The 13,543-nt window shown below is 33.0% G+C and overlaps 1 protein-coding gene across 1 annotated transcript; it reads left to right on the top strand.

Annotated features, from left to right (window-relative positions):
* The first annotated feature begins 1,688 nt into the window (after positions 1-1,688).
* Positions 1,689-6,457, top strand: PIRL4 (plant intracellular ras group-related LRR 4). The gene is made up of 4 exons (XM_089437992.1): positions 1,689-2,683; positions 2,804-3,465; positions 4,802-5,715; positions 5,829-6,457. Exons 2-4 carry the CDS (start codon positions 2,856-2,858, stop codon positions 5,973-5,975), a joined length of 1,671 nt encoding a protein of 556 aa, XP_089294118.1. The 5' UTR covers positions 1,689-2,683; positions 2,804-2,855; the 3' UTR covers positions 5,976-6,457.
* Positions 6,458-13,543: the final 7,086 nt, after the last annotated feature.

Here is a 13,543-nt window from a genome sequence, read left to right as displayed (position 1 = left end):
ATTTTACATGAACCAATTATAATTCAAGTTTTTTTAATATATTAATTTTTTATAAAATAAAAATGGTTAAATTTATGTTTTTTTTGGTCATTTTCTTTCTCAATATTGCAATTGATTATCAATTTTTTAAATTTTAATTAATTTTATTATTTTATAAACACACATTTATGGTTCAATATACATATTAATTGTAACTTATATTCAAATAATATATAAGTAATTTTACTTTAAATTTTAAAATATAGAATTGTTTTATTATAAGATTTAAATTTATTAAATTTATATATTTATTAAAAATTCAACATAACTTAGAAAAAATTATACTATTTTTTTCATCTCAACGCACTTTAATTAACTAAAATATAAAATAAATTTATAAAACAATCTTATACTAATATTTTAATAATAAATATAATAATGTGGTATGAAATTAATTAAAAAAAACACATTTTCATAAAAGAATTTGGGGAATATGCCTTAAAATTGATTCTGTTTTGTTACGAGTTGGTTTTCTTGAGATGTAAGGAAATAGGTTAACGACCCAAGACCCAAGACCTAGATATTTGGCTAAGAGATCGTCTTCTTTAGACATAAGGAAATAGGTTAACGCCCCAAGACCCAGAGGCATTTGTTAGGAGTGAAAACCTGACCCCAGCGAGTTATTCCAGCGTGGTTTTCCTTGAATAATGGTGATGAGTCAGCCTACATTCACATATAATAACTAGAAATCACTATCCTCAATGCTAGTTTGACAATTAAATTATGATAAATTTTTTCACCTATAAAAAGAAACAACCTAAAAACTTTTAATCAATATACTTAAACTAAATACTAATTATTCATATTCTTACAACTTTATCTTCATACAATTATTTTTCAATATTTTTAAATAATACTTTGAAAATTTATATATTAAACATCAACATATGCTTTAAAACTAAGTGTGATGTAGTTTTAAAGAATTATGAAATATAATTTCACCATTACACATTACTTATCGTTTCAAAATGTAATTTTATTAACCAAAAAAAGTGATTTAAAAGTTTTATGAAGTTTCCAGATGGATTCCTAACTTCAAATGTAATAGAAATTAGAGTGTTCTAGTTTGCAAAGTTGAGAGGCAATTTATAAAATTTTAGTTTACCAAAGTGTGAAATGCTAGTTGAAGTTGAAACATTCTCGTAAATACATAAATAGATAAAAAGAAAGTGAAAGTAAAAAGCAAAATTACATCTTGCAGGACAAATAAGATAATATATTCTGCCTTGGTAGTTCCCCACTCTACCCAATAGCTTCAAATATTTTATAATAATTTTCCAGCTGGATTTTAATGGGTCGGCAGTACGATCCCGCTGGCAGCAGAGAGCGGGACCCGCAATGTTGGACACGTCAGCTTAAAAATCTCTGACAGTTTTTGGGGCAACGTAATGGCAAAACAAAAGGTCTGTGGAGGCAATGAGCTGGCATTCTATTTTTATAATCTTATAATCTGGGAGGCATTCAACGTAACATTTGTAATTCCATATAAGCTTGCTTACCTTTGGGGAAATCAATATTAATTTATTTCATTTTTAATAAGATGATAATATATTATGTTTATAGTGCAAAAATGGACAATCTTTCAATATAAAATTGTAGTTTAAAGACAAAATCTATCCTGAATTGGCAGAATATTCACTCCACAAGCATATACACACTGTGTATATGTTCTACTTCACTGTTCTGTTTTCTCAGTTTGGGATTGTTAGGTGGTAATAATGGGTTGATACCTGATCCAAACGAAACTAATAATTATAAATTAATTACTGTTGCTATCTGTGGATAGAGGCTCAACTGCAATCTAGTTTATATAATATGATTGAAAATGGGAATTTATTGATCTGATGGAATTCACACGAACGTTCTAGAGCAACTGGGCATATTGCCAGTGTAGGCATAACCACCTACTTTATCATCTGGACATCATGCTTGCCTGAGTAGATAAAGACAGAAATTTGCAGAGAATATTGAGAAAAATGGGAATGGTAGAATAGATAATGTTACAAAGGAGATTGGAGGCCTGTGTGTCTGCTCATGTCATAGTGATCTTTTTGGAGTATTTGCAGGGCAATCCTAAATTGAAAAAGGTGTCTGATTGATTGGCATACTGTCATGGTGAAGTGAACAGTGAAGTGATAGAGTCGTGGTTTTGGATTTCTTGGAAATGATTCTGTGAGCGCTAATTGTTGGTTTTGATGAAAAGTGGGAAGCCTTTTCTGGAGAATATATCTGGGAAGTGAATTTTATTCTTGCTGTCTGGGTACTGGAGTCTCTCACCAAGGATTTGAAGCTCTGATGAATTTGGGAATGACGCTGATGATTTTGAAAAGACAGAAAATCCAGCCTGAATCTGGGTATTCGCAATGAGTTTTATCTTTGTTTGATTCATGGGCACTTGGGTCATGATTGAAACATTCAGTTTTGGTATCAGTCATCTGGTTGAGCATTTTAGATTTTGATTCAGAGGCCTCGTTTTGGTTCTTGTGTAGCCATGTTTTGGATCAAGAATCTATTTTGTTGAGAATGGTTTGGTTGATGGGCTAGTTTGAGTATCATTTGGTTATTGCTAAACAGCTTTTGCTATTGCAAGTTTGCACTGCCAGTGAAGTTGTTCAACAACTTCGAACCAAAAAAAAAAAATCAGGTTTGTTTCCAGGCCCTTCAGCTTTCTTTCAAAATCTTTGGTTTTAGTAATTTTATGCTCATTGAGCTTCTTAATGTGCACTATATCTGGATGCCTGAGACTGATCCGTGAACTGTACAGGGGAAAAAGTAATTGAAGATTTTTGAAGTATTATTTTTGGGTGGTACTTTACATGACAATGGCCAGATCAGCGCATACTGTGAAAGAGATAGTGGATGAGATTATGCGACTGCATAGATCTCTACCTCCTAGGCCTAGTCATGAGGAAGTTGAGGCTGCTCTTGCCCTGGTAAAGGATGTGCAAAATAGAGAACAGTCTCGCTTAGAAACGGTTCAACAACAACCCAAACCCCCTGATGTGCCAGACGAATTATTCTCTGTATTGCAGGAGATGCAGAAGAATCTTATTTTTTTACAGAGCAAGGAGGAAAAAAGTGAAGCATTAGCCCTTCTTGATTTGGAGCAGTGCCATTGTCTGTTCGATGATTTGCTACAAAAGGCCGCTGGGAGTCTTTCTCACATCGACCAAGGTAATTCAAGGTCTTCTGCAGTCTCATCTTTTCATCCAAATGGAGTTCGAGAGCTCGGGAATGGTGAAGAGTGTTTTCTGAAACACTTGGAACTTAAGAAAAATCAGGAGATGGGCGGTATTCCACAGTATAGTAAAGATGATAGTTTTATCCAAAAAACAAAAGAGTCACATTCGGAAATGAGAATTTTAGGATCAGAAAAAGACAAAGTTTCGCTGCCAATTTCCAAAGAAAAATATTCTTCTGGAACAGGTTGGTTCATTTTCTTGACAAAACCTTGTGTTCTTTATTTTCTTTTTTAAGGGAAGCAAGATAAATCCTTCCGGGTAATTTTCCCATATGTTCTTTCATGATTGAATTTTTCTTCTGAAGCCTATAGGAAATCAGTTCAGTATACTGGGTGCAAAATGATAAAATATATTCTTAGGGTGTATTTATTCTATGTCTGAAATGGTGGCTTTAGAATCTAGAATCCATTGTACATAAACTGAGATAATTTTAATTATTGATTCATCCACTAATTCAGACCTTTACATAGCGATCTGTTAAGAATTCTGTCCAGTCGAAGCAAATTTTCCAAGGGCTGTTTCTACTTCTTGTTAGATTTAAAATATGTCCCTTTAACAGATTTTGTCATTTGGCATTGGATCACTTACTGTTCTCTGTGTCAGTCGAAGTTTTGTCCGAATCTTGCACAGTTCTGCACTGTGTGAAAGTTCCCAGTTTTGTTAGTTTGGAGTTAGTTACTCTCTTTAGCTAATTTCATTCTAATTTTGTCTGAAATATCAGCCTGTGTGAAATGACCTTAAAAGGAATTGAATTTCTTCCAGTCCTCACCCACCTCAGAGCCTGCTACAAAAATTTCACAGGCTAAAGACTTAATCTATTCGTCTAGTTTCCTTTCATTTTATAGCCCGTGGGTGGTATTATTAAAATGGGGCATCAAGAGTCTTCAGATCTCTGCTCACTTCCGTCTTTAATTTTAATGTTGCTTTTTAATTTCAGTGCATATCACCAATTATCTATGTTTGTAACGTAATTAGGCTTTTCCCGAGAAGATATCAGGTTCCTTGATTTTCAGTATGAAGCATATTTTCTGATTTCTGAGTTTCTTGAGTCTTTCCAAGGAGATGCAACATCATTTCACAGAGTGCTAAATCTTTCTGTCTTGTAGGATGAGGCAGTACCTTTAAGCCTATCCCTAGAAGTTTTTATGGTAAAATTGTGATAAAACTTCATGACTTATTAGGTCAATAATATTTATGACATCAACAGAGAAGTTGAGGATAAATAACTTCCAGTTAGTTCAAATAAGCTTTTCAAGATATTCTGTCTCATTATTGTCAAGATCTTTTATTTTCTACTTTTACAGTTTTCCATGAATCATGTTATTTTATTCAAGCCTTTGGGAATGGTGGCTGAACTGTGCTCCATGAACTTGGGATTGCATTTTGCATGAATCCTGGCCACTAATTTCTTTGTCAACCAAAATAGTTATTGTCAGAGAATTTTATGTACTTTTCATATTTTTTTGCAGCTGAATCCAAGGTGCTTGGATTAGTAATTGTTTTGATGGTGTTTTAAACAGGGGAGGATGGACAAAAACTCAGTCTAATAAAAATTGCCAGCCTTATTGAAGCAACTGCGAAGAAAGGTGCTGAGAGTTTGGATCTTCGAGGAAGATTAGTGGAACAGCTTGAGTGGCTCCCTGATTCAATTGGAAAGCTTAGCAGCCTTGTCCAACTCAGTTTGTCTGAGAACCATATTGTGACACTTCCTAGTTCCATAGGAAACCTTTCCAGCTTAACAAGTCTAGATTTGCACTCAAATCAATTGTACAGTCTTCCTGATTCCATTGGGGAGCTTTCAAGCCTGACTGATCTAGATTTACACGGCAACCGCTTGAGGACATTGCCTGCCTCAATTGGGGATCTTTCCAGTCTTACAAATCTTAATCTGAGCGCAAATCAGCTGTCCTCATTACCAGAGTCTATTGGGAAGCTGACCAACTTGAAAAGCCTAAATGTAGAGACAAATGAGATAGAGGAACTGCCATATACAATTGGCCAATGTACTGCTCTTATTGAATTGCGAGCTGATTTCAATCACCTCAAGGCATTGCCAGAAGCAGTTGGAAAGCTTGTGTCTTTAGAGGTCCTAACACTGCACTATAACAGAATAAAGAGCCTGCCAACTACTATGGCTTCTTTATCGAGTTTGAAGGAACTTGATGTGAGCTTCAATGAATTGGAGTCAATACCTGAAAGCTTGTGCTTTGCTACAAGTCTTGTCAAACTGAATGTTGGCAGAAACTTTGCTGACTTGCAGTCACTTCCCCGGTCCATAGGCAACCTTGAAATGCTTGAGGAGTTGGATATTAGTAGCAATCAGATAAAGTTCCTTCCAGATTCATTTGCTATGCTTAGAAAACTTCGAGTGTTTAAAGTAGAAGAGACCCCACTTGAAGTGCCTCCAAGGCATATAGCTGAAATGGGAGCTCAGGTAATGTACAATGTCAAGGTTCAACATATATATTTGGTCTTTCAAACCATCCACATTATATTTCTTTGCTCTTTTGGAGTTGCTGATTACCAAATAATTTTTTCATGTGACAGGCGGTTGTGCAGTACATGAACGAACAAATTGCTAAGAGGGAAGAAAAATCACAAGTTGCCAAGCCCAAGAGCAGGTGGTCAAAATTTCTATCATGTCTGCTAATCTTGACTGGGAAGCGAAGAAGCAGAGGTTATGTCAAAGCTTGAACAGGATTGCTACAGAATGAATTCTGGGAAGAGTTTAGTTCTACAGATGCAAAGATTAAGCATTCCTTTTCAGCTTAAACATGGATCGTAATATTGTCATGATCTAACAACTTTTGCATTTTGGTAGGGCATGAAATTGTACTTTGTTCTACATGTGACCTGTCAAGCAGCATCAAAATATGAAGAGTAGCAGGAAGCCCATCATTTGACCTTGTACGTTCCACTTTCTTTATAAGCCTATTCGAGAAAAACCCAATCCAGAGATTTTGAGGGAGCTTCTGGGACTGTGCTCTAGGTTGTTTGAAGCGAATCATATGTTGTGATCCAAGATTGTTTCCATGTTCAATGGTTTGAGATTTTTTTTTGTCTACACCCAAACTGGATCAGGAAGTGTGGCAATCAAATGTACTATTAGTGTGTGTCTTTTAATCAGTCATAATAAATGAACACTACTTGGAGGCCACTTGATTGTTGAGGTCTTATATCACTTTTAAATTTGAAAATTGTAAATGCTTTGCCTTTGCTTATAAATTTGAAAACTGTAAATGATTTGCTTATAAATTTGAAAACTGTAAATGCTTTGCCTTTGTAGTTGAAATTTCTGGTTTTGCAAAAGTTGGTTCCAAATTTGCTGAATCTATGGTCTTGGTCTTGGTCTGATCCAATGTGCTCTCTATTTAACTACGGTTTGAACTTTGTGGGCCACTTGGCAGTAGTTGTTGCAGGGAAGTAGTGTGGTATAGCACCACTTGGTTGGCAGATAATTTAGGATAATTGAATTCATATATTGGGGAAAGTACTTCAGACTCATGTGCAATATAGAAGAGAGTGTTATGCACTCTATGTTTCTCAAAGCACCGTATATTGACAATAAGATGAGGATTTAGAGCTTTCACTCAAACATTAACATGTTTTGAGATGAGGATTTAGAATTCAATAAGAAGAGGAGATAAAGTTGTTTCTAACATTGACATGTTCTAAAATGAGGATTTGGATTTCACTCTGGTATGTAACATGATTTAATAATCTCCAGATGTTTTAATATGTCTAGATTTGTCTTATACATGTGAAACATTTTTTAAAAGAATTTATTGATATAGCATTGTAACTGGTTTTGTAGTTTTATTAATATTTAGATTTTTTTGTTGGTTTGTTAACCTTTATTTTTATATAGATAGTGGGAATTATCTGCTAATAATTTGTATGGGGGCAGGCTTTCATTCGTGCGATATGTTTTCTTAGGCCATTAACTCGTTTCACTTGAAATTATTGGCTGATGGTGTATATGGGGCAGGCTTTCATTTCTGCCAAATGTTTTTAGTTCTTAAGCCATTGATCTGTTTTCTATCCAGAAGAAGACAAACCCTTGAAGAAACAAAAACAATTTTAAGTTACTCCAAAACCAATAATCTGTTTGAAAACAAACTTTGACTAGGCATAAACAATATTAAATTATATTCCTATATATATATATATATATAATTATAATTTAACAATATAACATTATTAGAATTTAACAATATAACATTTATATGAAATTTTAAATTGTATATTATTACTTGGATTTTTCATATATTTTCCTATTCAGTGAGTGAGTTCAGTGATACAATATCCAACAAATTGATAAACAATAATTTACTCTACTTTCAGTGATACAATATCCAACAAATTTAAAAACAATAATTTACTCTACTTTTCTTGTTAAACTGATTCCGTTGAAGTATTAAATCCTAACTTAACCTACAAAAGTAGTTTAATTGTTCATTTACCTTATTATAAAATATCCATGAAACTCAAGCTCAATTTTTTCATAAATCAAACCGACCAAAAAAATATCAACTCCATATATATATATATAATAAAATAATCGATTTTATCAAACAAAACAAAACATTGAACTTGAATTATAAAAAAATCACTCTTATAAAACAAAAAAACATTGTACTTGAATATTTTGCCACTATAGGATATTTATTTTAACAACTATATATATAAAATAAAATAATCGATTTTATAAAACAAAACAAAACATTGAACTTGAATTATAAAAAAATCACTTTTATAAAAACATTGTACTTGAATATTTTGCCACTATAGGATATTCATTTTAACATGTTAAATGATATCATATAATGTGATGTCACATTGTAATCAAAATTCAACTAATTATTTTTTATATATATATTTTGTGTCATCGTAAACAAAATTTATAATTATATATATATATATAGTTAGGGTAGTAAAAGAAGTTTTATAATAATTTGATTTAATTAAAATAACTTTACAAAAATATAAATAATTAGATTTAATTAATTAATTTTATTTATTAAAAATTAAATATTTGTATATTAAATAATGTAATTTAAGTTTTCAAATTCTATTTTTTCTCTTGAATAGTTTTATTAAAGGTAATAAATGACACAATAAAATATTTGATAATATTTTAATTTGTCAAAAAAAACTATAGAAAAAGCATTGGTTGTTTATATATTCAACAAAAAATAAGCAAAGAAACATACCTATATTATAGATCTAAGAATGACAACACCCTTTGAAGCAACATCTATTTATAATATATAAATATGTTGTTTACTACATCAATTTTATCGGTCTTGAAGAGAAGATTACCATTCTCAAGTAACATTAAAGGCTTTGAAATTTTAATTTTGATATAGTAAGAAAGTTACAAACAAGATTTGTGAAATTAAAAGTATCTTGTGTTTATGGGACTCATTCATTTCCAAAATGCTTTTTTGACATCTTATTAGCTTTGGTGTTTTTGTTCTTGGATACATGAACAAAACCAATATGATAAAAAGTAGGTTGTAAATTCTTGATATCATAAAATAGTAGATAAAGCATGAAATTTCTTAGCACAAATTTTCCTTTTAATCATTCAATCATGAAGAGAGAGTCACCAATAACTTAGTTAAGTGTAATTCCGTGTTCAAGAGTAAGGATTAAAACCAATTTAAGGGTTGAGAATTTATCGTATTTTTTTTTTGTAAGCTGAGATGGATCTCTTTCTATTACTATAAAGAAAACAAAACAGTACAAAGTATCAAAAAACATTAACTCGCCCTCGTGGGGAAACCGAGTGTTTTAGCCATCTAAATTTTTTAATGGCCGACCAAAAATAAAAGGACCAAAGTCTGATTATCCCTGCAAGATGAACTAAACAGTCCTGAGAATTCCTAATCCTACTGATCTGCATAAAGCATTTTTCCTTATCTAGAACATGCAAAAAACTATAATTATCTAGACTATGTAATTTCATATACATATCTTTTCTCAAACATCTTCGGCTGCAAGTTGCTAGTTTGCTCCTCTGTCTGCTCCCTGATGTTCTCCCTTCAATAGCTGCTGTAATTCATCTAGTTTTTTCTCTTGCATCTCTAAAGAAATGTGGATGAACTTCAGTTCCCTTCTCAATTCGGGGCCTCTTTGCACTATTTCCACCATCTCAGTTGCAACTTGTTCTAATGCCTTTGCCAATAACCTTTTCATTACCCAGTAAATGTGGAGAGATTGCTTGAACAGAGACATTCTGCTTTTGGTGTTGCCTGGGTCATGCAGTAAGAATTCCAAATCCTCCATCTCTGAATCAGATTGGGCTTGTAAAGATTCCTCCTCCAAATTCTGAATAATTCTTCTGACCTTTGGGTTTGTATTCTGCTGATAGGCCCTCTCAGCCTGGTGAATTCTCTTCTCTATCGATCGTCTTGTTTTTTTGGCTGGTCCCGCTTCCTGCTTCAGATTCTCTCCTCTGTCCCCTTCATTCCTGCTCTGCCCCCTACCTCTCTTGCCTCCTGTATCCGTTCTGCTTCCCGCTCCCCTACCACCTCTTCTCCTGCCGTATCTTCTTACGCGTTCCACTTGTGGTGCTGGCTGTTCCTCGTCAGACTGCGGGTTGGCCCAATCGCCTGTAGCTTTGCCCTGTGCTTTATACTTCCTGTTTGCTTCGCGACGGGGTTCCTCATCCTCCGAATCATTCTCAATCTCAAAGATTTCTGCCGGAAGCTCCTCTTTCGCAACAGCCTTGCGAGAATTTATCGTATTTATTTTTAAATTGATTGGTAACATCCTATAAAATGAGGAACTTATTTTGAAAGAAGAATATTACTTTGCATTATCACTTTCATTTTAATGTTTAGCCATACATATATTTGGGTTCTTGTCAATAACCCTAATATTTTCCACTTACTAGAACAAGCTCAAGGAAAACAAAATGTACGAAAAAGAAAACCATGAATATGGTAGGCATAAATGCTTACCCTATATGTTTATTACATATGAGGCTTTCCATGAAAACACCCTTATGCTTGACCTTTATTATTAACACAACTTGACCATAACTTCATATGCAATGCATAATGCTACCATGTATTCCTTCTATTGTCTAACCATTCATATTTGTGGATTTTAATTAGTAGTCATAGTTGATTTCACTGGAAATGGATTAGGTTGTTATTTTTGGTAATGAGATGAATGTTGTGTTAGATTGTGTTGAATTTATAAAAAATAACCACTATGAAAATCATAACATTACCATCACCATAATATTTTCCATTTATTAGAGCAAACAAAAATCATGAAAAATAAAGATGGTTGGGCATAAATACTTCCCCTTTTTGTAAGTATGAGCTTCCCTTATGAAATTCAAGAAACATGGCTTTTCATGTAAAGGCCCTTATTCTAGATCTTTCTTGTTAACACATCTCTAACGTAACTTTATATGTTATGTATAATGAGTTTTTTTGTATTACAATGTGTTTACTAATGTTTAACCATTTATGTCTATGGGTTCTTATTAGTTGCCCTTGTTGATTGCACTTGAAATACGTTAGATTGTTAGTTTTGGGAATGAGATTGATAATTCGTTGTGTTAAATTTCTCAAAACGGGCATTAATAAATAAGTATACTTTTATATAAAATAAACATTACACGTTTGTCTCTTCATAAATGGTTGCAAAATGTTCTAAATCCATCCTTAAAACTATGGAAACTAAAAAATATGTTAAGTTTATTTGTATTATATAGGAGTTTTATTAATTTCCTTTTGTTTTTGAACTACTTCTCTTGGCATACTACAACATTTATCATGGTATTTGTGCTTAATTATGGTCAACATGCCAAAATTCACCAAATGCTTAGTCTTCCTATCAATACCTTTCACCTTCTCTATGGAAAATTTTGTTTGGAGACGTACATTACTTGCCTTTGAATAATAAAATATCATAATGGATCGGTTATGAAATGTAAACCTACATTGCTATCCAAATCCAATGTAATAAACCTAATCAAACCAAATAGATATGTAAATGTGATATGCACAAAGTGATGAACCGAATAAGAATTTCTATGGGTATTCATAGATTAATAAGTCCAAGAGGAATTTTTTTCCAGGTATGTACGAAACAATTAACTAATAGTAGGAAATTAAATCTAGGTCAAATTTCTAGTGAAGATGATATTGGATTGAAACCATTGGCAAGTTGAGGTTTGAGCCTATACCAAATTCAATATATGTTATTACAACCGAAATGAAGTTATATATAATCAATGATACCTAAAATAAGAATGTTATGGGCTTGCCAGGAAGAATTTAGGGTTTCTTGATATCCATTAGCTTGATATTTTATGTAAATAATTGTGCGCAAGTGTGTTTCCTTTTTGGAATGTAAAAAGAAAATGAAAGAGATTTGAAGAATTAATTATCAATGATTTATTACTAATAATGACTGATTGTAAATATGTAATTATGACGTTCTATTTTATAAATAAAGAAATCTGGAAAAATTACTTTTTGAGTATGCGTGGCTAAAAAAGATGAGGTTGCAGAACTATTGAAAAAAAAAAATACCCATCAAGAAGTCCTAGTCATCTAATCTGGGTGATTATATTCATTGAAGAAATAATAAAATTTACCAATTAAATGTTTCCCTAAAAGACACAAGGTTGTCTTTGGGAGTGAGAAATTGTTATGTAACCAAATCACAAAACAAAAGAATAGATAGATCAAGGACTTAAAAATAAACCTCTTCGAGGGGGCAACCTCCTTTTACATCACATAAATGAATAATTCTTGGATGATTCAAATGGAAAAACCTCCTTGGTATATATAGGAGTATAAGGGGTCAAAATATAATTAGGGCCTACATAACAATAATAATGTAAAGACACAACAATAACAATAGTGGACTTCTATGGGACACAACAATAACAATGTGAGGGCTACATTAGTATTATAGGGACCTAACATGCCCTTCTCCTTCAAAAAAGTGTTGTCCTCAATGCTTGAGCAGTTTTGGATGCTTCTAAATAAAATACTCATCCTCCCATGTGGAGTCTTCAATGGGTAAGTTCTTCCACTTGATGAGATACTTTGAGTTGATCTATTTCATAGCCGCTGGATTCATGTTTCTGTGATTCCTTCAGGCTTCAATATGATTTTTCCTTCCTTGTCTAGTTTTGACAATATAGTTTGAATTGGAAGCTTGTCGCCTATAACCTTCTTTAAGCACGAAACATGGAAAACTTGGTATACTCACGAAGATGCAGGCAACTCCAATTGTATGCCATAGTTCCAGTCTTTTGCAACACCTTGTAAGGGCCATAATACTTGGGTGATAATTTATTATCCTTCTTAGATTTCTTGAGGGACATTTGTTTGTATGGTTGTAGTCACAAAAATACCCAATCACCCACATCAAAACTTCTTTAACCGTGATGCTGATCTGCCTGTTGTTTCATTCGATTCTACGCCAAAGTCATGTTATCCTTTAAGAGTTGGAGTTCTTGTTGTTGATGCTCGATGTGATATTCCACTACTTAAACCTTAGAATTGTCTCTTAAAGACGATGTGATGGACAGTGGATGGTGTCCATAAAGTGCCATAAATGGGGTCATTTTTGCTGCAGTATGGAAGGAAGTTTTATACCACCATTCTGCTAGGGGCAACCACTTGATCTATTGTGTTTGTTTATCAGATACAAAGCAATGAAGATATCCTTCCAAACATTTATTCACTATCTCAGTTTTCCCATTCGATTGAGGATGATAAGATGAGCTATGAGCTAATTAAGTCCAACAATTTCTAGTGAAAATGGGATCTCTATCACCTACAATAATATTTGGGATTCCATGTATCTTTTGAATTGTTTCCATAAATGCAGTAGCCACTGTATTGGCTTTGAAAAGATGAGATATTGCACAAAAATGTGCATATGTGGTAAGTCTATAAACTATCACCATGATGACACTCTTTCCTTCAGACTTGGGAAACCCATGATAAAATCCATTGAGACATCTTCCCAATGCTAACTTGGAACGAATAATGGTTTAAAAGTCCCAGAGTCTTAATTGTCTCACTTTTATTTTGTTGGTAAACCAAACATTCCGCCACAAACTTCTGAATCCGATTTAAGTCCATCACAAAAAAATTCCTTTTTGACCATGTGGCATGTTTTTAAAAAGCCTAAGTGCCCTCCTATAGGAGAGGTGTGCAATTCCAAAAGAACCTTTTGTTTAATTTGGGAGTTCTTACATAGATATAAGCGATATTTGT

The sequence above is a fragment of the Pinus tabuliformis genome, chromosome 9 (assembly GCF_031772625.1).
Source record: "Pinus tabuliformis cultivar Carrire ecotype Pingquan chromosome 9, CPIR1, whole genome shotgun sequence".
NCBI classification, from domain to species: Eukaryota; Viridiplantae; Streptophyta; class Pinopsida; order Pinales; family Pinaceae; genus Pinus; species Pinus tabuliformis.
Note: the sequence above shows the minus strand (reverse complement) of the source record. Positions and strands in the feature narration are given on the sequence as shown.